Here is a 25,221-nt window from a genome sequence, read left to right on the forward strand (position 1 = left end):
TATTGTGTCAATAGCCATCATTCTGGCGAGTCACCCACTCTTCATTGGTGGCCTCTTGACTTTATGGATCCGCAGTGTTTATCCCACGCCCCTTTGAAGTCTTTCACAGTTCTGGTCTTCACCACTTCCTCCGGAAGGGCATTCCAGGCATCCACCACCCTCTCCGTTATCTCCGTTATCTCATCGGTCCCAGAGAGTTACCGCATTGCACGTCAGAGATGGAATCATTGACGTCTTCTCTGTGACTGGGGAGCACTGGGGCATGGATTCCAGCACTCACAGTAGGGGTAATGGAATTTTCGTCAGGAAGGATCAGTGGTGACAGATATTTCAGAGACCCGAGCCTGGACCTATTGCGCCATTCCGTGCTGCCCTGAGAAGGCCGTGCGGACATTGGGTTTGAGCGGGGAGTGAGCGTCCTCCACCTCTGGAACCTGGGAGTGGAGTGTCCTTGCTTTCTCTCTCCTGTTTTAAAGATGCCTGGGGGGCTTTTTTATTTTTTCTTTTACAGTTCTGATAGCCTGTTTCCTTTCTTTGTGTTTATAACTGGATGGGATTCAAGTCCTGTTAGGCTGTTATAAGGGATTGAAGTGCCATCCCTGGAGGTGCCTGGCACTGAGGGACTCTTTCCTCAGTGCCTCAGACTCTGTCGATTCCTGGCAGTTCCTTCTTTATCAGGAAAGACGAGATGCCCAGGACGTGGGGTAGGGGGAGGTGATGGGAGTCAGTAATAACAAAAGTAGTGTAGGTAGGGTTTGCCAACTGACCCAGGTCAACCTAAAAAAGTTGATCTGTTCCTGGTTTTTCCCCATTGCATGCAGGGAGTTATAGTTCTGATGTCCCTAAAAAAAAACCTTAGACTACATTTTCATGCATGCAGTGCGGCAAAGCTAGCAGAGGATCATCCTGTTAGGAGGTTGACTGTGTGAGATGATCACCAAGGAATAGATATTCCAATATTAGCCCTTTTTCTAAATTAGCCAGATAGGCATATGTGGCTAACTTAGGACCGAATTTTAAAAGCGTTTCTCACGCTAAAAAGCTCATCTACGCGATAATCTGGGCCACAAACGAGCGCTGCATATTTTAAAAGCCGGAGATTACATGGTGGAAAAGGGGGAGAACTGGGGGCGGGGCATCAGATTCCGGGCAGGGCCAAGAGTAACGTGTGTAACTCCGTATTTTAAAACTGGTGGCCGCAGCACGCACCAGCTTATTATTCGCATAACTTTACTGTTGCTCCTGATGAGGATGAGAATGTCCCTCGCGTGAGCGTGTTCTAAAATCCGCTTACATACACAAATTAAAGATACACGAAGTAGGCATGCTTGAGTAACTTCTTAAAATTAGGAGCATGCTTATGCGCACTAGGCATATTTTAAATCTTACAGATGAACAATTTAAAATTCCAGCGTGTGTTCGCTCGCACGCCCATACGCATGCGTATGGGTGCCTGTGAGCTCGTTTTTAAATTAGCTTGTTAGACGTGATATTCAGCAGCACGGCCAAGCCGCTGACTATACACATATATATCTGCACTTAGACCTGTGAGCAGGTCTAACTTAACCACATAACTTATGCAGCTAACACTGAATATTGCAAGCCAGCCGCTTAACTTATACAGCTAACTTACTCTGCCCACTACAGGCCCACAACTTATGTGGCTAAGGAGTGGCCACTGAACATAGGCACCTATTCAGCAGCCGCTAAACCACAAAAGCTATATTTATGAGGCTAAATAGCACTGAATGCTGCACCAAAGATATGAGTAGGATATGATTTATAACAGCAGGGAAGAGGTCAGGGAGATTGGTGAATAAGGGTGCGAGACGTGTGAGAGGGGAACTGTGTGTCTCTGAAAGGCAGAGGTATGACATAAAGCTAGAACAGATGCTGACAGGCTTCATTAAAAGTCTTTGGCAGACGTAGATTTCCTGCAGAAAGCCTTGGGGAGTTATGTGTGAGTGCGTGAAGCTTTCAAGGATATTTGTTTAAGTACAAGGTGCTGAATGTTTCTGTGTGTGTAAGAAGCTGGGTGTAAAAACCATGCATTTGCTCGGCTCGTTGGCTAGGATTTACACAACTGAGACAGGAAATAAGAAAAAAGAAACGACCCTGCTCCTTGATGTGCATAGGCAGGTGTTTTGGACGCAATGCCCTTCCTCTGCAGGCAGCAGCAGTTGGGGCACACTCGCTGGTGTCCTTCCCCCTCTATTCCAGATGTGCACGCAGTGAAAATGAAATGATGTGCATTAAGGCTGATAACATATCCTGTGGCAGAGGGCGAGGGCTGGCCTTATATGTCATGAAAACCCCAGTTTCATGCCCTCTGGCCCTAATTTTAAACTCAGAAATGCAAATGTTATTGCATTTGCTGAGGGGAGCAGTCAAGCTGGCTAAAGTCAGGCAGGCAACTTCCAGCTGAATAAACAGATGTCCTAAATCTAACCGGTCAAGTTTTGACCCGCTACATCTACGTGAAAATCTGGTCAGTCAGGGTCGGAAGGGCTTTGCTTGAAAATAACCAGCTGGCTGGCGTATCCTCTCAGGGAGGGTAATGAGGACCCTCCCTATGAGCACTTTGTACCCGCTCCTCTCGGAATTTCCCCCCTGAAAATTTGGCCACAGCACGAATGCATGGGAGCAGGCGCAAAGTTTACAGGTGAAAACACATGCTGGGACTTCAAAATGAAATCTCCGCCCCTTTTTTGTGAGCAAGCAAAAGTAGGTGCACTGTAAAACAGCACGCATCCTTTTTCCGTATCGGGGGAGGGGCTGGGCATCAGTCAATCTGCATATTTATGTGGGCAAACATGTTTAAACATTTGATTATTGCTCCTCGGGGCCCGTGCAAGAGTATTTGGTGCCCTAGGCAAACCTTTTTAGTCTTGCGCCTCCCTCCCTCCCCCAACTTACCCAATGGTGGCAGTGGCTCCAGCACATCGCTCCTCCCTGTGGTGGCAGCGGCTCCAGCACAGCGCTCCTCCCTGTGGTGGCAGCGGCTCCAGCACAGCGCTCCTCCCTGTGGTGGGCAGCGGCTCCAGCACATCGCTCCTCCCTGTGGTGGCAGCGGCTCCAGCACAGCGCTCCTCCCTGTGGTGGCAGCGGCTCCAGCACAGCGCTCCTCCCTGTGGTGGCAGCGGCTCCAGCACAGCGCTCCTCCCTGTGGTGGCAGCGGCTCCAGCACAGCGCTCCCTTCTTTGGCAGTATTGGCTCTCCCCCCTCTGGCCTTTCCGCTGGCAGGATTTTGCCGCCCCCCAAATTCTGGTGCTCTAGGCGATGCCTAGTTTGCCTGTTGGAAGCCTCGACCCTATTGCTCCTTATGGGTTTATATGTGTGTGCATAAGTATCTCTGTCTATATTTCCATGTGTGCTTGTATATTTATCATGATCCATGTGTTGTTAGGTTGTGACTGTACTGCTTTGTGTTGTCTGTGAATATGTTTGTTCCTGCCTCTGTGTATGTGTGTGTGGGGGGATGGATGCCTTGGCATGGGAGAGAGTGTGTGTAGCACGTGTGGCTTTTCTGGCTGCAAGGATTAAGAGAATGTCAAGGTTTTTTGTGTCTATATCTCATTAATGGATATTACATCAATCCCAGGGCCGTTAGTACTCTTACTTTCTGCCTGATATTCACTCGTTTCTTTTATAAATGACCTTGCTGTATTTTCAGAAGCTGTCTGCTGCCTCTTTCTTTAATCAGAGTGAGAGAAAGGGGGAGCGTGGCGGAGGGTATGTGAGAACACAGCAGGGACACAGCGTAGTGCAGGCAGAGAAGAGAATGGTGCAGTTATAGTATGGCAGAGAGACAGCATAGCAATGTCACAGTGCAAATACAGCAGCACAGACAGGCAGGAGTAAAAGGAAGGGATTAAAGCAGAGTGAACTTTGTCTGGACTTTGTACTAAAATCTGATATATCTTTGTTTTGGGTCATACAACTGTCCTTCCTCCGAAATCCTATTTTGCATGCTAAATATGTTGTGAGATTTGGCCGTGTAACCTTCTGCCTGCCTTCCGCCTTGTGCTTTGAAGGCCGAGGCATGCAGGACGGGGTAGGGCGGCAGATGACGCTGAGCCATGGCGGTGCTGGGGGCCTCTGCTGTGCTGTTCTGAAGCTTGATTCAAATTAATCCGAACCCTCAGCAGGAGGAGGCTGAGGGCTCAGCAGCTTCCTGTGCTAGCTGTTGATCGCAGGCTCGTGCTGTGGTAAGACAGCGTGGGGTTATAGCAACACTTAATGAAGCCCAGCCCAGTTCACTGATTCATTTAAAATCTTACAACACCCAAACATCCCTGGGACAGAGCTTCCACGCCGGGAAGAGAAGGTGTCCGCATGCCTCACACCTCCCAGGGTAGGCTGTCTCCTGCCTCAGCCTTGTACTGTCTGTTTTATGCCCTCTACAAGCACATGGACAAGGGGGCACTCACCCATTGCTCCACCTCCCCCTGCAGCACATTTATATGAAGCAGAGGGATCTACTCAGAAAAATCTTTCATTTTACTTACATTTTTCTTCCCCCTTCTAGTCTTCATGTTTGAAATCCATTCCAGTAACCCAAAGGCAGTGAGGGAGAAGCAGATGGAAGTCTGTATCTCAAACCCTCCCCCTTCCCAGTCACTCATTAGAGCTCACAAACAGTGATGCAGCTATGTGGGTATTTGAGCCCCTCCAATATTGAACAATCTCCTTCACTATTTCCATTGAGGCTAGCACCCCCAATTGTTTTTGAAAATGTGACTTCTCTACAGGTCACTCAAGCACCATCCTGATCAGAGAGTGATGAGGCCTCTCTAATGATGCACAAATGTTTCCTGCAGTCTCAGGTGGTGCCTGAGCACAGGCCCACAGCCACATGGAGATCAGTGTCAAAACTACTGGGGCCCTTTGCAGCTCACCTCCCAGATGCTTCTTAGAATAAATAAGCCAGAGTATCGCTCTCAGCTTTTGGCTAAGATTCAAATGTAGGGTTTGAGCTATGAACTGAGGACAGTCCCATTTTGGCTGAGACTGAAAACAGGGGCAATACAAGCGGGAGTTAACATCCTGCCACCCGACTCCATTGCCAAAGCAAAGGGATTAAATGGCCTGGAGAAAGCCTTGTTCTCTGAAATAAGAGGTCATTATATAAGGCTGGAGGGGGTCAAGCCCAGGAGTAACATCAGAAAATATTTCTTCACTGAGAAGAGGATGGTTGCATAGAACGGCCTCCCAAGATGGTGATGGGAGCAGAAAAGAGAAACGATTGGGATAAGCACCGAACATCCCTAGTGGTGAGGAAACAAGGGGGAAGCAGGAGGCCACGTTGTGTCTGTGATAGAGAAGCAGGAAGGGAAGAATGCACAGAATACATGGCCTGTCATCAAATTCTATCATTGCATGTTGCTATTATTCCTGCCATGTTATCGGTGGGAATGTCCTATGGGACTCTCTTCCTTTTCCTCTCCCCCAATGATTCCCCACCCCCCCAATGAGTCTTCTGGGAACCCTCCCTCCTCCGCAGTAATTCCTTCCGCTGTTAGCTCTGAAAGTACTGTTCAGAGCCCTCCATAACCCCAGTGATTCCAGCCGCTCTAAATGTTATGAGTATCCTGGGGTCCCTCTCCTCCTGGTGATTCTTGTTACCTGTGAGCTGAGATTGTCCTAGGGGGCTCTTTCTCCTGTCCCTGGATGATTCCAGCCACTCTAAATGTTGTGAGTATCCTGGGGTCCCTCTCCTGCTGGTAATTCTTGTTACTTGCAGGGCTGTGAGTATCCTAGGGGGGCTCTTTCTCCTGTCCCTGGATGATTCCAGCCACTCTAAATGTTGTGAGTATCTTGGGGTCCCTCTCCTCCTGGTGATTCTTGTTACTTGCAGGGCTGTGAGTATCCTAGGGGGGCTCTTTCTCCTGTCCCTGGATGATTCCAGCCACTCTAAATGTTGTAAGTATCCTGGGGTCCCTCTCCTCCTGGTGATTCTTGTTACTTGCAGGGCTGTGAGTATCCTAGGGGGGCTCTTTCTCCTGTCCCTGGATGATTCCAGCCACTCTAAATGTTGTAAGTATCCTGGGGTCCCTCTCCTGCTGGTAATTCTTGTTACTTGCAGGCTGTGAGTATCCTAGGGGGGCTCTTTCTCCTGTCCCTGGATGATTCCAGCCACTCTAAATGTTGTGAGTATCTTAGGGTCCCTCTCCTGCTGGTGATTCTTGTTACTTGCAGGGCTGTGAGTATCCTAGGGGGGCTCTTTCTCCTGTCCCTGGATGATTCCAGCCACTCTAAACATTGTGAGTATCTTAGGGTCCCTCTCCTCCTGGTGATTCTTGATACTTGCAGGGCTGTGAGTATCCTAGGGGGGCTCTTTCTCCTGTCCCTGGGTGATTCCAGCCACTCTAAATGTTGTGAGTATCCTGGGGTCCCTCTCCTGCTGGTGATTCTTGTTACTTGCAGGGCTGTGAGTATCCTAGGGGGGCTCTTTCTCCTGTCCCTGGGTGATTCCAGCCACTCTAAATGTTGTGAGTATCCTGGGGTCCCTCTCCTGCTGGTGATTCTTGTTACTTGCAGGGCTGTGAGTATCCTAGGGGGGCTCTTTCTCCTGTCCCTGGGTGATTCCAGCCACTCTAAATGTTGTGAGTATCCTGGGTCCCTCTCCTGCTGGTGATTCTTGTTACTTGCAGGGCTGTGAGTATCCTAGGGGGGCTCTTTCTCCTGTCCCTGGATGATTCCAGCCACTCTAAACTTGTGAGTATCTTAGGGTCCCTCTCCTCCTGGTGATTCTTGATACTTGCAGGGCTGTGAGTATCCTAGGGGGGCTCTTTCTCCTGTCCCTGGGTGATTCCAGCCACTCTAAATGTTGTGAGTATCCTGGGGTCCCTCTCCTGCTGGTGATTCTTGTTACTTTGCAGGGCTGTGAGTATCCTAGGGGGGCTCTTTCTCCTGTCCCTGGGTGATTCCAGCCACTCTAAATGTTGTGAGTATCCTGGGGTCCCTCTCCTGCTGGTGATTCTTGTTACTTGCAGGGCTGTGAGTATCCTAGGGGGGCTCTTTCTCCTGTCCCTGGGTGATTCCAGCCACTCTAAATGTTGTGAGTATCCTGGGGTCCCTCTCCTGCTGGTGATTCTTGTTACTTGCAGGGCTGTGAGTATCCTAGGGGGGCTCTTTCTCCTGTCCCTGGATGATTCCAGCCACTCTAAATGTTGTGAGTATCCTGGGGTCCCTCTCCTGCTGGTAATTCTTGTTACTTGCAGGGCTGTGAGTATCCTAGGGGGGCTCTGTCTCCTGTCCCTGGATGATTCCAGCCACTCTAAATGTTGTGAGTATCCTGGGGTCCCTCTCCTGCTGGTGATTCTTGTTACTTGCAGGGCTGTGAGTATCCTAGGGGGGCTCTTTCTCCTGTCCCTGGGTGATTCCAGCCACTCTAAATGTTGTGAGTATCCTGGGGTCCCTCTCCTGCTGGTGATTCTTGTTACTTGCAGGGCTGTGAGTATCCTAGGGGGGCTCTTTCTCCTGTCCCTGGATGATTCCAGCCACTCTAAACATTGTGAGTATCTTAGGGTCCCTCTCCTCCTGGTGATTCTTGATACTTGCACGGCTGTGAGTATCCTAGGGGGGCTCTTTCTCCTGTCCCTGGGTGATTCCAGCCACTCTAAATGTTGTGAGTATCCTGGGGTCCCTCTCCTGCTGGTGATTCTTGTTACTTGCAGGGCTGTGAGTATCCTAGGGGGGCTCTTTCTCCTGTCCCTGGGTGATTCCAGCCACTCTAAATGTTGTGAGTATCCTGGGGTCCCTCTCCTGCTGGTGATTCTTGTTACTTGCAGGGCTGTGAGTATCCTAGGGGGGCTCTTTCTCCTGTCCCTGGGTGATTCCAGCCACTCTAAGCATCTTGTGCATCTTGGGAGTCCCTTTCTCCCCTGCCTCAATATTTCCTGCCTGACTTAGCATGGTGAGTACCCTTGGGCGTTCCTTTCTCCCTCCCCCAGTGATTCCTGGCGCTCTTAGGTCTCTCCCCACAGATTCTTGGCACTTATGTTGTGTGTTGGAGAGAGACTGCAGACATTGGCCACAGGCCATCTTATGTTCCTTTGCCAGGGCAAGCTTCCATAGTTGCTGCTGGATCCTGCAGAGCCTACAATGCTACACATTCCCTGGTGGTGCACATTAAGCCCACTTTCATGAGGTAGTCCTGGGGTCCTGCAGAGCCCTATGCTGCCACCTCCAAGCCCAGGTTACCGACTATGGGCTGCATGTGTGTGTAGGTGTACATGTGTTTATGTACATGTATGATCATAACGGTGACACTGTAGAGGAAGTGACCTCTGCGACTATAGAGACCGGCACGCCAGCTCTCTTTATGACTAGACCACACATCTTTCCCAAAGGTGCTGAAAGGAAGGAGAACCATGAATAAGACCAGCAGGAAAAAAAAAAAAAAAAGGAATAGAGGCCAAATTATAAGAAACATGGGCTCCTACAGCTATAAATCCTCCTGATGAGTGTAGGCCTTCCTAGTGAGGAAAGGGGGGGGGGGGGGTGGTGGTGGTGGCTGTGTGTGTTGTGCTACTTTCTGTCAGGAAAATAAAATGTCCCAGCTCGCTTCTCTCTCCGTTTAACACGTGTTTTTGCCTAATGGATTTGCTGTTAGGTATTAGGGATGCGTCTCAGCCGTTTCCTGCTGCCTGTTCCTGGGCAGATCACAGCATGAATAATGCAGGCGGGGAGAGCTAGCAGGCTGCCAGCGAGACAGGTGCACGGATGAGGAGCTTTGTGTTCTCCCCGGCCTGTTGCAGGGCAAAACAATCTGTTTCCCCCATCTGCAATGGGCTGGGGGTCATCGGGGAGGGCGGTGGAATTCCTCGTGGGCGCTGCTGTCTGCCATTATCCATGGATGTGTGTCTTTGCGAGTAAATGAGTTTTGCTAGCGGAGAAGCAATGACCAGTCGGGGGCCCAGGTGCAAGTTTTCATGCTGGGGCCTTCCCCAGTCCGCAGCCCCCTCGTCTCTCGCAGAGTTAATAACTGGATTGATTGCAGCAGGACAGAATTCCCAGTGCCTGCATAAGGTTATTTGTAACAAAGCAGGAATTTAGCGTTAATAGAATGCAGGGCCCCTGATAATTACCGCACCGGGTAATGTCTCTCACCACCACGTACCCCACCCCAGCCCCATGCTATCATCTCTGTCCATAGCAGCAGAATGATTTTGGGGAGCTAAACCCCTCTGCGTCCCACATATCACAATATGATAAAAGGAGAATTTCTTCTACCAGATATACTGAGCCGATACACCAGGGGTCTGCAGCAATAACATTTGTTTCAGTTCGTTTTTTTTTTTTGTTTTTGGGGGGAAGGGATTCATTTTTTAGGTTCATGTAATATGGTTTTTCTGTTTAATTTGTTTTATGAACCAAATTCCCCCCCCCCCCCCCAATTAAAAAACATTCCTCCTCAAACCAAAATGGACACTGATTCCCCTCCTGCGCCCATGAAAGCCCCGTGGTTTGGGCTTACCTGCCTGTGCTATGCTGGGCCTAACCAGGGCCTTCCCAGGCCTCTCTAACCCCTGGTGCCCCTGTCACAAGATTGCAATGGAGCCCAAGGCCTAGGCCTACCCATCTGGGCCTCCCCGGGCCCCTTCCACCCACCATAGAAGCATGGGTCGGAGCTAGGGATCTCCTCCCTGGCTCCCTCTTTCCACCTTCCATGAGGTCCTTACGATGAAAAGGGCAAGAGCGATGCCGTTTGCTCCTGCTCTCTGCACAGCGGATGTGAAAATGGCCTTGGCCTTTTGGGAAGGGCGCTGAAGTGGCATCGTTTAGGCGCCCCTCCCAGTATGACCGGGGCTGTTTTTCAGATCCCATCTATCTGCAGGGCTTTTCTGGGGAGGCGGGAGAGGGGTCCATAATGAATGGTTCTGCCAGATCTCAGGCTGGTTGGTCAAGGCTTGCCCTTCCGGCTCTCACAGCACCCGAGAACGACTCAGATCAATAACGAGTGAACCGAACATGTGCACGTGAAGCTCTGGGAGTAAACAAGATGGTGCTAGATTATGAAAGGTTCAGGATGGTGATTATCCGTTAGTAGTGGGTGAAAAGACAGGCGAAAGTCCTTTAAATGGCATCCACTAAGGACAGTGTTAATTCTTATGACAGCCCCCCCAGTTCAGGGACCGGGTGGGAAAAACACTGGATATAAATCTTTGAATGGGGCTGAAAAAGGATGGTAATCAGCATCAAATCAGAAGGGAAAGGATGGCGTCGCTTCTGAGGCCAAAGCAAACGGACAGGGATAACCTATGAGCGAGAGGTTTAAAGGATGATAATCTTGTTTCAATTTGCTGGGAAAGGACAGAACTGAACAGAAGTGCGACAGCGCCATGGCAGGAACTGAGCAGGGTGCTAATAACCTTTTCGACTGGTGTGAAGAAGATGGCGCTAACACGTTAGTCAGAGCTGTACAGAAGGGTGGTAAGCTGTTAATTTATTTGACAGCAGTGATCTCCACACGGCAACGGTCGTCGTTCTCACACGCCCTCTCTCTCACTACCTGTTATAACCAAATCCTGAAACTCCCTCCCACCCTTTTTTTTTTTTTTTAATCAGCCACTATATTTAGCAAAGACTTGGGAGATGCGAAGGTCGCCAGTGTTTTCAGTCTCAGGGGCAGAAGCAACTGGTTGCAGGCTCTCCAAGGGAGGGTCTGGACAGAAAGGTCATAAGAAAGGAGAGGTATGAACCGCTGAGGAGTGGAGGAGCCGTCACCAGCCATCCCCAGAACAGCTGGGAACTCGGGTTGCTGGAAGGTTATCTGAACGAAGACAGAGGAAGGAGAGAGAGAGAGAGAGAGAGAGGACAGAGCAGGGAGATGGGAACGAAGTCTTAGAGACAAACAGAAATGGACTGGATTTAGACAGCACTGGTTGGTACTGGAAACCTAGAGGGCACCAGTATGGAATACAGGGAGCCTGTGACAGTGGTGGTGCTAGTAAGAGATGTCGGGAGCTTGTGACAGCAATGGTGGATACTGGAAACCTTGATGGTGCTAGTGAGGGTTACTGGGAGCCTATGATAGGACTGCAGGATACTGGGAGCCTGTAACAGTGCTGGTGAGCAATACTGGGAGTCCCTGACAGCATTGCAGGTGCTTTCCCTGGGTATTTGGGTTTCAGACCCCCTTCGGTTCCTTCACATAGCGGTATCACGCCAGGCTCTTACGCATTTATAATCAAATAAAAGTAAAAATGAGAAGCTGCCTGGTGTAAAGGCCTCTCTCTACTCATAAGAAATCTGTTTTAGAATAAAAGGCCTTTGTCCCTGCTCCAGCAGATTCTCCATATCAAGGCTTCAGAAGGCTCAGCCACATATTAAATGGTAAATACCCCCGCAGGCCCAGTTCTTCATTCCAGCCTTTTGTGAATTCATCCAACAGCAATTCTGTTCCTGATAATGTTACAAAAGGAGCAAAATACATCCTGTGAGGCCTTTGAGTTCTGTCACAGACTCCAAGGAAACTGCTGATGCAGAGGAATTTCTCCTTGGTGGAATGTGCAATCTACAGGCACCACAATACAGACACGGGGATGCGCTGAGCAGGAGCGGGCTCTGTAGATGCCCCAGTACAGTGACAGGGAAGTGCTATTGGTGAGTGGGTGCAGGAGATACTGTGATCCAATGACAGAGCATTGCTACATGTGAGCGGGTGCTGGAGATGCTGTGGTACAGTGATAGAGCAGTGCTAAGTGTGAGCGGATACTGAAGACGCTGTAGCACAGTGACAGGGCAGTGCTAAGAGTGATCAGGCACAGGAGATGCTGTGGCACAGTGACAGGGCAGTGCTACATGTGAATGGGTGCTGGAGACACTGTGGTAAATACAGTGGGAGGGCAATGCTATGGGTTAGTGGGTGTTGGAGATGCTGTGGTATAGTGACAGAGCATTGCTACATGTGAGCGGGTGCTGGAGATGCTGTGGTACAGTGATAGAGCAGTGCTAAGTGTGAGCGGATACTGAAGACACTGTAGCACAGTGACAGGGCAGTGCTAAGAGTGATCAGGCACAGGAGATGCTGTGGCACAGTGACAGGGCACTGCTACATGTGAGCGGGTGCTGGAGACGCTGTGGTATAGTGACAGGGCAGTGCTAAATGTGAGCGGGTGCTGGAGACGCTGTGGTATAGTGACAGAGCATTGCTACATGTGAGCGGGTGCTGGAGATGCTGTGGTACAGTGATAGAGCAGTGCTAAGTGTGAGTGGATACTGAAGACGCTGTGGCACAGTGACAAGGCAGTGCTAAGAGTGATCAGGCACAGGAGATGCTGTGGCACAGTGACAGGGCACTGCTACATGTGAGCGGGTGCTGGAGACGCTGTGGTACAGTGATAGAGCAGTGCTAAGTGTGAGTGGATACTGAAGACGCTGTGGCACAGTGACAAGGCAGTGCTAAGAGTGATCAGGCACAGGAGATGCTGTGGCACAGTGACAGGGCACTGCTACATGTGAGCGGGTGCTGGAGACGCTGTGGTATAGTGACAGGGCAGTGCTAAATGTGAGCGGGTGCTGGAGACGCTGTGGTATAGTGACAGGGCAGTGCTAAATGTGAGTGGGTGCTGGAGATGTTGTGGTACAGTGATAGGGAAGAGTAAGTGTGATCAGGTACTGGAGATGCTGTGACACTGATAGGGCAGTGCTAATTGTGATCAGGCACTGGAGATGCTGTGACACTGATAAGGCAGTGCTAAGTGTGAGCGGGTGCAGGAGATGCTGTGGTACAGTGGCAGGGTAGTGCTAAGTGTGAGTGAGTGCAGGAGTCACTGTAGTACAGTGATGGATAAAGTAGTTTGGCTGCTGTGTTAGTCTATTTGAATGCACAGAAATAAAGGTTAACAAAAACAAAAAATATTAGGAATGCGCATTCGTTACATCTGTTTCAGTAGGTACATGCATTCCTGGCTGACTTTCTAGTACACATGGGAAAACGGAGAGTATGTGTGCATCTCATTATTAAAAACACACGCATACTCTTCTTTCCTGCGTGTACTAGAAAGTCAGCGAGGGACATGCGTACCCGCTGAAGCAGCAGTGACGAATTCAGGTCCCTAACAAATATATATGTCAGGTGGTACCGTCTTATTGAACTAACTTAATACATTACTTGCTTTCAAGAGTTAATACGTTTTTCTCCAGGAATGCAAGAATTTTGAAGTCAGAATGATTGGAACTGACAACAAAGGACTCAGTAAAGACCCAGGATTCCTAACACATTATGAACCATAAAATTATATTGCTTTTCACCTTCTGATCACCCACCAAACCTCTCTCCCTCTTCCCCCCATCTCTGGCATGACTTTTATGATTCACTTACTGCATTCGCACTGTTTTATATTCCTGGTAATGTCATCTTTTTGCTCATTTGAATTCTGACCTGAAGAGGAGAATATTAGCTTTCAAAAGCCAGTCAAGAAATGGATTAAGTTAGTTCAATATAAAGTGTATCAACTTATAGAATATTTTTTGTTTGTATTTCTTAACCTTTATTTCTGTTCAGTGATGGAGCAGTGATAACTCCTGGCAGGCGATGGAGACACCGTGGTACAAAAATGGGGAAAGTACTAACTGTAAGTGGGGGCAGGAGACACTGTGGTACAGGGAAGGGGCAGTGATAAGTGTGATCAAGTACTGGAGATGCTGTGGTACAGGGAAGGGGCAGTGATAAGTGTGATCAGGTACTGGAGATGCTGTGGTACAGGGAAGGGGCAGTGATAAGTGTGATCAGGTACTGGAGATGCTGTGGTACAGGGAAGGGGCAGTGATAAGTGTGATCAGGTACTGGAGATGCTGTGGTACAGGGAAGGGGCAGTGATAAGTGTGATCAGGTACTGGAGATGCTGTGGTACAGGGAAGGGGCAGTGATAAGTGTGATCAGGTACTGGAGATGCTGTGGTACAGTGACATTGCAGTGCTAAATGTGATCAGGTACTGGAGATGTTGCAGTGCAGGGATGGGGCAGTGCTAAATGTGATCAGGTACTGGAGATGTTGCAGTGCAGGGATGGGGCAGTGCTAAATGTGATCAGGTACTGGAGATGTTGCAGTGCAGGGATGGGGCAGTGCTAAATGTGATCAGGTACTGGAGATGTTGCAGTGCAGGGATGGGGCAGTGCTAAATGTGATCAGGTACTGGAGATGTTGCAGTGCAGGGATGGGGCAATTGCTAAATGTGATCAGGTACTGGAGATGTTGCAGTGCAGGGATGGGGCAGTGCTAAATGTGATCAGGTACTGGAGATGTTGCAGTGCAGGGATGGGGCAGTGCTAAGTGTCAGCAGATACTGGAGATGTTGCAGTGCAGGGACGGGGCAGTGCTAAATGTGATCAGGTACTGGAGATGCTGCAGTACAGGGATGGGGCAGTGCTAAATGTGCTAAATGGAGAAGGTACAGAGAAGGGCTACCAAAATGATAAGGGGAATGGAACAGCTCCCCTATGAGGAAAGACTAAAGAGGTTAGGACTTTTCAGCTTGGAGAAGAGACGGCTGAGGGGGGATATGATAGAGGTGTTTAAAATCATGAGAGGTCTAGAACGGGTAGATGTGAATCGGTTATTTACTCTTTCGGATAATAGAAAGACTAGGGGGCACTCCATGAAGTTAGCATGTGGCACATTTAAAACTAATCGGAGAAAGTTCTTTTTTACTCAACGCACAATTAAACTCTGGCATTTGTTGCCAGAGGACGTGGTTAGTGCAGTTAGTATAGCTGTGTTTAAAAAAGGATTGGATAAGTTCTTGGAGGAGAAGTCCATTACCTGCTATTAAGTTCACTTAGAGAATAGCGAATAGCCACTGCCATTAGCAATGGTAACATGGAATAGACTTAGTTTTTGGGTACTTGCCAGGTTCTTATGGCCTGGATTGGCCACTGTTGGAAACAGGATGCTGGGCTTGATGGACCCTTGGTCTGACCCAGTATGGCATTTTCTTATGTTCTTATGTTCTTAAATGTGATCAGGTCCTGGAGATGCTGCAGTACAGGGATGGGGCAGTGATAAATGTGATCAGGTACTGGAGATGTTGCAGTACAGGGATGGGGCAGTGAAAAATGTGATCAGGTACTGAAGATGTTGCAGTACAGGGATGGGGCAGTGCTAAGTGTGATCAGGTACTGGAGATGCTGTGATACAGTGACAGGGCAGTGATAACAGTGATCAGGTAATGGAGATGCTGCGGTACAGGGACAGGGCAGTGCTAAGTGTGATCAGGTACTGGAGATGCTGCGGTACAGGGATGGGGCAGTGCTAAGTGTCAGCAGATACTGGAGATGCTGCGGTACAGGGATGGGGCAGTGCTAAGTGTCAGCAGATACTGGAGATGCTGTGGTACAGTGACATTGCAGTGCTAAATGTGATCAGGTACTGGAGATGTTGCAGTACAGGGATGGGGCAATGCTAAGTGTGATCAGGTACTGGAGATGTTGCAGTACAGGGATGGGGCAGTGCTAAGTGTGATCAGGTACTGGAGATGCTGCGGTACAGTGACAGTGCAGTGCTAAGTGTGATCAGGCACTGGAGATGCTGCAATACAGTGACGGCAGTGATAACAGTGATCAGGTACTGGAGATGCTGCGATACAGTGACAGGGCAGTGATAACAGTGATCAGGTACTGGAGATGCTGCAGTACAGGGATGGGGCAATGCTAAGTGTCAGCGGGCGCTGGAGACACTGTGGTACAGAGGCGGACCAGTGCTGAGTGGGATTTGGTGCCAGAGAGCATGTGGTACAGAAATTGGGGCAGCTCTGGTCATGAGCCTGTTATAGAGGAGCAAGTACTGAAGATGCTGTAATACAGAGATCGGACAGTGCTGCATGCGAGCTGGCACTGGAGAGAGTACAGAGATGTGGCAGCACTAAATTTCAGCCAGTGCTGGAGACCACGCGGCAGAGAAACGACAAGCATGGGGAGAGGTTAAAGTGTCTTGCTCATGGTCACAGTGTGAGAGTGCTGGGTGATGAGCTTAGATGTCTCAGGGCTTTGAGCGCTTTGCTGGACACTCTCACAGGAGACTGTTTTTTCCCATTCTGGCTGAGAGCCTCCAGAGGCAGCAGGGGGAGCGCCTGCCTGTGTCTGCTAATTACTGACCTTTGCTGAGAGCAGCCTTCTCTGCTCCACTGCCATCTCGTTTAATATGTAAATTAGGACCATCAGTTACACTGTAAAGGTCCTCGCCTTCTCTCCCTCTCCGAAATTTTCCTTTTCTCTCCCTCCCCTGTTCTCTTCTTCCCTCCATCCTTTCTTTTAAATGCCTACTCTTCTTGCTTCCCTTCCTTTTCATTCTCTTCCACACTCTTTTCCCTGCCGCTCTCATAACTTGTTCCCTGCCCATTCGCGCTTTTTTAAATTTTCCCTGCCTCTCTCTCCCTTCTCATTTCCTACCCCTCACCTCTTCCATCTCATTCCCTGCTCCTTCTCTCCATGTTCCTTGTCCCATCCCTGACTGACCCTTTCCTTCTCCCATCTCCCATCACATTCCCTGCCCCTCTTTTCCTGCTCTTTCTCTGTCTCTCTCGCTCTCTGTGACAGTGTTAGACACTGCAATACCCCACAGGGATGCTGAGCTCCGTGCCTGTCACCTTTCCTCTGTGAGAGTTGTGGCTGAGTTGAGCACGCTGGTGGGTGAAGATCTGGTGTATTTTGGACATGCTGATGTGTGGGTACAGTGTTCTACTTATTTTGGGGTGTTGGTTTGTGGGGTTCAGGTATACTTCATATTTTGGATGTGTTGGTGTGTAGGATACAGAGTGTTGGCATTTGGACCTCATATATACACTGTGCTGGCATGGGGGGATCTGGTGTGAACTGTACTTTGAATGGGGTGGAGTGGAGTGTTCAGATGTGCTCCATATTTTGGGTGTGATAATGCTACGTACTTTGGGCATATAGGGTTCAGGCATGCTTCATACTTTGGTCATGTTGGTCTATGGGGTTCAGATGTGCCTCTGGGACAGGGTGTACATTGGAGACAGTAAAATGAACAGATGGTTTGTCCTCTGTAAAAAGATATTTAGTTCTAAAGTTAATGATCCAGTTACATAGAAAATACCTCTTTGTTCCCTGCAAGCATAAAATGATCTAATGCCTTCATTTGTCATGCAAACCAAACAAAGGAAAAGTCACTTGTAAATTGACTGATGCAGGAATATCCTTGATGCAAATTTCATCTGTCACCTGTGCAGCCTTGTGCTGTCCTGTTGTCCTCCATGCAAAGCTCACTCTGTACTGGATGCATAAGCCTCTGTTTGCTCTGATCACACCTCAGGCACCTTTCTGCAATAAGGCTTGAGATCACCCTGCCTCTCATCTGATAGTCCATTCCTCAGTTTGAGAAACGTTATCATTTGGACAAAACCTCACTCCTCACCCATTTCTCACTTTGCTGACCTCCTACACCATGATAAAGTCTTGCTCATTCCTTCCACACCAGAGTCTCACTCATTACTTGCTTCACAGACCACGATGGAGTCTTGCTCATTACTCCTATCACTGTGATAGAGTCTCACTCACTCGAGTGTGTTTAGCACAGAATAGTTGTGCAGTTTGGCTGAGAGATGTATTGGGCTTGTATGATATGATCAACAGCTGATAGGTGGACATCTTGACCGAGATGTGCTCCCTATACCTGGGTTCGATGTCATAGTGAGGACATGAACCCACTGGTGCTCAGGTCATGGATTTTGACTATGTGTTTGGGTTAAGCATCTCTTTCATGCCAGCTTTTTTTTTTTTCCTTCTGTAGGTAGCGTTTGTGTGGCCCAAACTGTTAAGATTCCCAGAGAGCCAAAAGCTGGAGAGTTTGATAAAATCATTCGACGCCTCTTGGAAACTTCCACTGCTCGAGCAGTCATCATATTTGCCAGTGAGGATGACATAAGGTAAGTCTCCTGCATTTGTCTCTGGACATTTTTTCCCCATACTCCTGTTAGCACAGAGCAAACTTCTCCCAACCCTGGGTGGAGACTGGGGAGTTGATAGATCCATGCTGCATGTGATAGGGGGGGGGGGGGGGGCAGGCAGGAATAGATTATGTCTGCTCTGCTACTGCACCTGCAGCTTATTGGACCATGCTTTGAAATAGAGCAGCTTATTGGCTAGCAGAGGAAAGTCTGACCAATAGCCTGTAGGGGGAGGAGAAAGCAGTAGAACTGGAGTGACTTTCTTATGGTCTGTCCCATTTACATTTATTACATTTCTTAATCGCTCAACACAATGAAGGCCTGAGCGATGAACAGTAATGCATGCATAATAAAATTAACATAATAAAAGACAGAGACAATAAAAATATAAAATCAAATAAAATTGACTTCAAATAAAATTAAATCAAATATTGTAAAAACTGCTTGGGCTTCTCACTTGATCTGGTTTTCTTCCAGTGGAGAGGGGAGAACTATGAAAGAGGATATTGGCTGCAAAAGGGAATTGAAGAGGGGATGCTGGCTGTGATAGGGAGAGAGTTGGGAGAAGAGCCCTGTATTTAGACTCTGCAGTAGTGCTGTCCCTTGTGCTCGTTAAACCCTGTATTTAGACCCTGCAGTAGTGCTGTCCTTGGTGCTGATTGGGGCCTTGTAGTCAGATCCTGATGGTGCGCTGTCCCTTGTGCTCCTTAAAGCCCCGTATTTAGACTCTGCAGTAGTGCTGTCCCTTGTGCTCGTTAAACCCTGTATTTAGACCCTGCAGTAGTGCTGTCCTTGGTGCTGACTGGGGCCTTGTAGTTAGATCCCGATGGTGCGCTGTCCCTTGTGCTCCTTAAAGCCCCGTATTTAGACCCTGCAGTAGTGCTGTCCTTGGTGCTGACTGGGGCCTTGTAGTCAGATCCCGATGGTGCGCTGTCCCTTGTGCTCCTTAAAGCCCCGTATTTAGACCCTGCAGTAGTGCTGTCCTTGGTGCTGACTGGGGCCTTGTAGTCAGATCCCGATGGTGCGCTGTCCCTTGTGCTCCTTAAAGCCCCGTATTTAGACCCTGCAGTGGTGCTGTCCTTGGTGCTGACTGGGGCCTTGTAGTCAGATCCCGATGGTGCGCTGTCCCTTGTGCTCCTTAAAGCCCCGTATTTAGACCCTGCAGTAGTGCTGTCCTTGGTGCTGATTGGGGGCCTTGTAGTCAGATCCTGATGGTGCGCTGTCCCTTGTGCTCCTTAAAGCCCCGTATTTAGACCCTGCAGTGGTGCTGTCCTTGGTGCTGACTGGGGCCTTGTAGTCAGATCCCGATGGTGCGCTGTCCCTTGTGCTCCTTAAAGCCCCGTATTTAGACCCTGCAGTGGTGCTGTCCTTGGTGCTGACTGGGGCCTTGTAGTCAGATCCTGATGGTGCGCTGTCCCTTGTGCTCCTTAAAGTCCCGTATTTAGACCCTGCAGTGGTGCTGTCCTTGGTGCTGACTGGGGCCTTGTAGTCAGATCCTGATGGTGCGCTGTCCCTTGTGCTCCTTAAAGCCCCGTATTTAGACCCTGCAGTGGTGCTGTCCTTGGTGCTGACTGGGGCCTTGTAGTCAGATCCTGATGGTGCGCTGTCCCTTGTGCTCCTTAAAGCCCCGTATTTAGACCCTGCAGTGGTGCTGTCCTTGGTGCTGACTGGGGCCTTGTAGTCAGATCCTGATGGTGCGCTGTCCCTTGTGCTCCTTAAAGCCCCGTATTTAGACCCTGCAGTGGTGCTGTCCTTGGTGCTGACTGGGGCCTTGTAGTCAGATCCTGATGGTGCGCTGTCCCTTGTGCTCCTTAAAGCCCCGTATTTAGACCCTGCAGTAGTGCTGTCCTTGGTGCTGATTGGAGCCTTGTGGCTGGACTGTGAGAATGCTGTCCCTAGTGCTGACTGGAACTTTGCAGTTAGACTCTTGTGAGGTCTATAGTCAAAGGGTTTATTGGGGTAACATTTCAAGTTACTTGGAGAAAGCCTGAGATTTCAATATTTTTCTCTGCTGACTGGGTATTTGTTGTCCAGGTAACTCATTTCGCACACAGAATTTACCCAAATAAAAAGAGATGGTGATGAAGGCATTCCGGGGCATGGCTAAGTTATAGCTGGTGAGTGCTGATAGTCAGCATGCTCAGCTAAAATTAAATTAGTAAATCTAGTCAGAAAAACAGTGGCCCTAAAGTTACCTTGATAACTTTAATTGGGCATATTCAGTGCCACACTTTACCCAGTTAAGTTCTCCTGAATATCCAGATAAAGTTACTCAAGTAACTTTCCTGTTCATTGCCCTGCTGAATATTGACCTTCATGGGAATGCTGTTTCTTGTGCCGACTGGAGTCCCGTAATTAGTGTAAAAGGGGGAGAGGGAGGAAGGGAAAGAGAGACTACTAGTGTAGGAGAAAAGGTGAAGTGACTTAGCCAGTGAGTTGGTTCTGAGCAGAAAGTCCCCCGCTGGGGAGCCAAATAAACGTCATACAAGAGGTCAGATGATTATGGACTAGAGGAGGCCTCAATAGGTGATCCCCAAACATAAATGGGGGTGGAGACTACTTCCCTTCACACTTCACCTTTAGGATTGGGTTTAACAAGTGTGTGTGTGGGAGGGGGGGGGGGTATAAGCACAACATGGTCAATGTTTCTCCCACAGGGAGCAATTAAGAACTGGGGTGGAATAATTTAATTCCAAGTCACAGTATAAAAGGTGTAGCGTGAGCTGTTCTTTTAAATGCTCTAGAGCAGGTCTAGAGTTATCTGGCTAACTTAGCCAGTTACAACCGAAAATCAGCTACACTAGTCAGATAAATTAATCATGCCCCAGAACACCTCTTTTTTTATCCGGCTAAATTATGACTTATCTGGCTATAACTTAGCAGGATAAGTGGCCCAATATTTAAAAAGCTGCCATTCAGCCAAATAACTTGTGAGTTATGTGGCTAAATGGTTTTGGATATTGACCCTTGTATTTATTTATTTAAACAGGTTTATATACCACTTTTACATGAGTGTCGGTCAAAACGGTTTACAACTGTCAACATACATAGATAAAAATTAACATAAAAACATAAACCATAAACTTAGCTTATGCTAGGAATAAAATAAATGAAATTCATTTATTCGTTGATACACTAACATGAATTTTAACAGTAGTGATATTCTTAACTTAATATCACCTCAGATTTCACCCCTCTACTTGAATTAATTAAGGGCTAGTTTTAAAGTACTCTGACCTATCTTTGGTCCATTTCCTACAGGACTGCTCTGCTCACTGTCAAATGTTTCTTAATCACTTCCACCCTGAGACTTCTAGTCCTATGTGAATGACCTCAGTCTTTCTGGTGGATTATGATCACTAACTTACCCCGAAGTAGCTCTTTCCAGTTAATAATTGGCCTTGTTGGGCTTATTGTTTAACAAACTCCTGAGACTGTTGTTATAATTGGTTTTATATGCTTTAAAAAAAAATAATTCCTAAAAAAAAGGATTGGTCTGGTGGAAGGTGGATGATTGAACGGTCTGAGTGGTCCTGGTTTATGATAACAGGGCGCGCTGTGAGGCTTCCTGACACCTTTCTACTACTTTCTAAAAATTGTTTTTGAAATTGTTTGAACTGCTCTGCTGATCAAGTTGTTTAATGATTGTTGATTGGGTCCCCCCATGTCTGCTCTTTGATATTTATTTTTTTTTTTGGGGGGGGGGGGGTCTCCTTTGTCTCATTTTTTTTTCCCTCTGTCTTAATCACCTCTCACATAACAACATAGGACATGCCATGCTGGGTCACACCAAAGGTCCATCAAACCCAGCTGAGAGTGGTCCATCTTAAAAAGTAGATCCAGTTTCTTGCTGCTCATTCCCAGTGATAAGTAGTGGGTTTCTCAAAGTTGCCTGCTTAATAATTGTTTATGGACTTTTCCTCCAGGGACTTGTCCAAATGCTTTTTTGAATCCATCTAGGCTAGTCTCTGTGACTATATCCTCCGGCAACAAATTTCACTTGATTGTGTATTAAGTGAAAAAATACTTTCTCCAATTTTGTTTTCAATCTACTACTTGTTAGTTTCAAGGAGCGTCCTCTGGACCTACTATTATTTGAAGGGGTAAATAACTTCTTATTTACCTTTTTCACCCCACTCATGATTTTATAAACCTCTATTATATTCTCTCTTACTCTTCCATGCTGCAGAGCCCTAACCTGATTAGCCCTGTTTTTTCATAATGAGCAGTTTCATCCCCTTTTCCATATTTATTGCCCTTCTCCGTACCTTTTCTAGTTCTTCTGTATCTTTTTTTGAGATGGGGCAACCAGAACTGTACACAATACTCAAGGTGTGGTTGCACCCTAGACGCATGCAATAGCATTAACATGCTCTCCATTTTATTCTCCATTCCTTTCTAAATTCCTAGCATTCTGTTTGCGTTTTTGACTGCTGCCACACACCGAGCTGAGGATTTCAAGATACCGGCCGCAATGTGGAACCCAACATTGTGAATCTAAAATTGGGGTTCTTTTTCCATATGTGCATTACTTTGCACTTGTTTACATTGGACTTTACCTGCCATATAAATGTGCAGTTCTCCACCCTCACAAGGTCTTTCTGCAGTTCCTGTGATTTAACTGCTTTGAAAGTTTGTGTGTCATCTGCAAATCTGATCACTTCATTTGTTGCTCCCTTTTCCAGGTCATTAATGCATAAGTTGAACAACACAGCTCCCTGGGGCATTCTACCATTCACCTTTCTCCACTCACAACCAGCAAAGCTTCTGCTGTCTTATAAATCAATTAACAACACTAAAAATAAGTGGGCTTGAGCTGTCTTTTATACTTTTACTGACAAGAAATAATAAATTCAATTGGCAGTCTTAGCCTCCATTCATTTGCATGTTTTGAACTTAAAATTGATTTGACAAACTGATAAGCTAGGATGCCACTTGTTTTTTTTAGATAGGGTGACATAATATGATTGACACCTGAGACTGACCAATCAAATCATTCCAAACTAAGTTCTTGTAGACAGCATGTCTCCCAGTGCTGTTAATTTAAAGATGATTTTAACTGCTAGTTTAATTCCCCAAATGCCAGACACTCAGCAATAACATATTTAAAATCAGTAAATTATCCTGTCGTTTGTGATATTTTTAAAATGGATAGTATGTAAAACTTTTATCGTGAGCAATTTTCCCCCAATTTTAAAAGAATCCCTTCGGTGAAACTTAATTTCTATTTCAGAATATAAAAAGATCCCTTTTCAGTGCATTTTTTTACTTGAAAAAGGGCCACAGAAATTTTGCTTTTGAAATCCTGTCAGCAAACTGTCATTCTAGAAATTCCCCTAGGCCACAATGGACACCTGCCAAAACATGCAATTTATTTAAACCTCACCAAAAAAAAAATTAGAGAAACCACCTTCCTTGGTAGCTTATGGTCTTCCGACATCAGAACTATAAAGAAGAACTTTGTAAACACACTATTTTAGCTTGAAACAAGGTTTAAAGTGATAATGCTCCTGCCAGAAGCATTTTGTTCTGAAATCAATGGCTGCATTTAAAATGACTATTGCTTTATGTCCAATAAGGGAAGAAATTCAATAACACCAAAAAAATACAAACTCCCCACATGATTTAAATTTAACCCCACTATACCTCTCTTGTTGTTTTTACTCCTTGCTGCTCACTCATCCATATTTTTAATTATAGGACCTTCATATTATGGGCTACTAGCCTTGCAACATTTGCTGTGCCCAGTCATGTATAATCATCGGTCCTTATCCTTAGATGTTACTCTATTTTTTTGTTTGTTGTTCCTTTTTGCAAATAAAATCTATACCATTGTGTGCCAAGAAGTTGGGTTCTCTATCTTTCTATATAATGAGGTGACAACACCAACATTATGTGTTGTTTCCATGATGCAAAATGAAGTAGAAATGCTGAATCTGACATGGTCTGTGTTTCAAAAGTCCATGCTTACTACTTCAGAGGAGCTGGACCATGTTGCTTGCTTCTCCTACCACAACTTTGGTTCAACCTGACTTATTCCAGTCATTCAACATGAAATCACTTATGCAAAAAGAGGAAGGGTACACATGGGTATGTAGGCCTAAGAGGAGAAAAGGAGACGTGCATGGGGGCAAGTAAAAAGTAGAATGGTTAAGAAAATATTTCTGTTTACTATTCACTGAAGAAGGGGATTGGCCATTGGCACATATGGTAGTGGAGAAGATACCACACCATTTACAGAAGAAAGAGTTTGTGAGGAACTAGAAAAACTGAATGTGGAATCATCCTAGTATATTAAGAAAGGGCAGAGAGATTTTGGTGGATTAACTGAAAGACTTGCTCAATAGGTCCTTGAGATGGCACTGGTTCTGTCCCTCCTACTGACTGGAGCCCTATAGTTCAGGGGTTGGCTATTCCAGTCCTCAAGGGCCACCAATCGGCTGGGTTTTCGGGATACCCCTAATGAATATGCATACAATTGAGGCAGTGTGTTTGCAGATCCATCCCATGCATATTCATTAGGGCTATTCCGAAAATCTAAATGTTGATGGTCCATGAGAACTCAAATTGCCCACTTCTGCTGTAGGTAGACCCTAAGGGGTAGATTTTAAGAGAAGCGCGTGCGGGGTACATTTGTGTGAGCTACCCGGCGCACAGAAATGTACACCCAATTTTATAACATGCACGTGCTGCCGTGCGCATGTTATAAAATCCGGGGTTGGCGCACGCTTGTGCGTCAACACTTGTGCACCTTGCGCACGCCGAGCCCTAGGGGAGGCCCGATGGCTTTCCCGGTTCCCTCCAAGGCCGCTTCAAAATCGGAGTGGCCTCGGAGGGAACTTTTCTTCAACTCCCCCCACCTTCCCCTATCTAACCCACCCCCAGCCCTACCTAAATCCCCCCCCCCACCTTGTTAAACATTTTACGCCTGTCTCTGTCAGGCGTATCTTGCGCACGCCGGCCAGCTGCTGCCGCGCCATCCCCCGGCACAGCTACTCTGCCAGAGGCTTTAGTCCCGCCCCCGGACCACACCCAGATCGGTGCCACGCCCCCTTCCTGCCCCTTTTTCAAAGCCCCGGGACATGCGCGCGCCGCCGAGCCTATGCAAAATAGGCTCGGCGTGCACAGGGGCAGGTTTTCGGGGTTTCACACGTAACCCTTGGAAAATCTACCCCTAAGTATATGCTGTCCCTCGTGCTAGCATGAGCCTTGAAGTTAGATCCTGAGTGATTGCTGTCCCTCCTGCAGATTGGAGTGCTGTAGTTAAAGCCTGAGGAAGTGCTATCTTTGGTTCTGGCTAGAGTCCTG

At 47.6% G+C, this 25,221-nt stretch overlaps 1 protein-coding gene across 1 annotated transcript in view; it reads left to right on the forward strand.

The window, feature by feature from the left end:
• GRM4 (glutamate metabotropic receptor 4) overlaps window positions 1–25,221 on the forward strand; it is a 212,208-nt gene that overhangs the window by 73,289 nt on the left and 113,698 nt on the right. Inside the window, exon 3 of the mRNA XM_029573595.1 lies at window positions 17,757–17,892. Within this exon, the coding sequence (XP_029429455.1) occupies window positions 17,757–17,892 (136 nt within the window). The remainder of the gene's footprint in view (window positions 1–17,756; window positions 17,893–25,221) is intronic.

The sequence above is a fragment of the Rhinatrema bivittatum genome, chromosome 12 (assembly GCF_901001135.1).
Source record: "Rhinatrema bivittatum chromosome 12, aRhiBiv1.1, whole genome shotgun sequence".
Classification (NCBI taxonomy): domain Eukaryota; kingdom Metazoa; phylum Chordata; class Amphibia; order Gymnophiona; family Rhinatrematidae; genus Rhinatrema; species Rhinatrema bivittatum.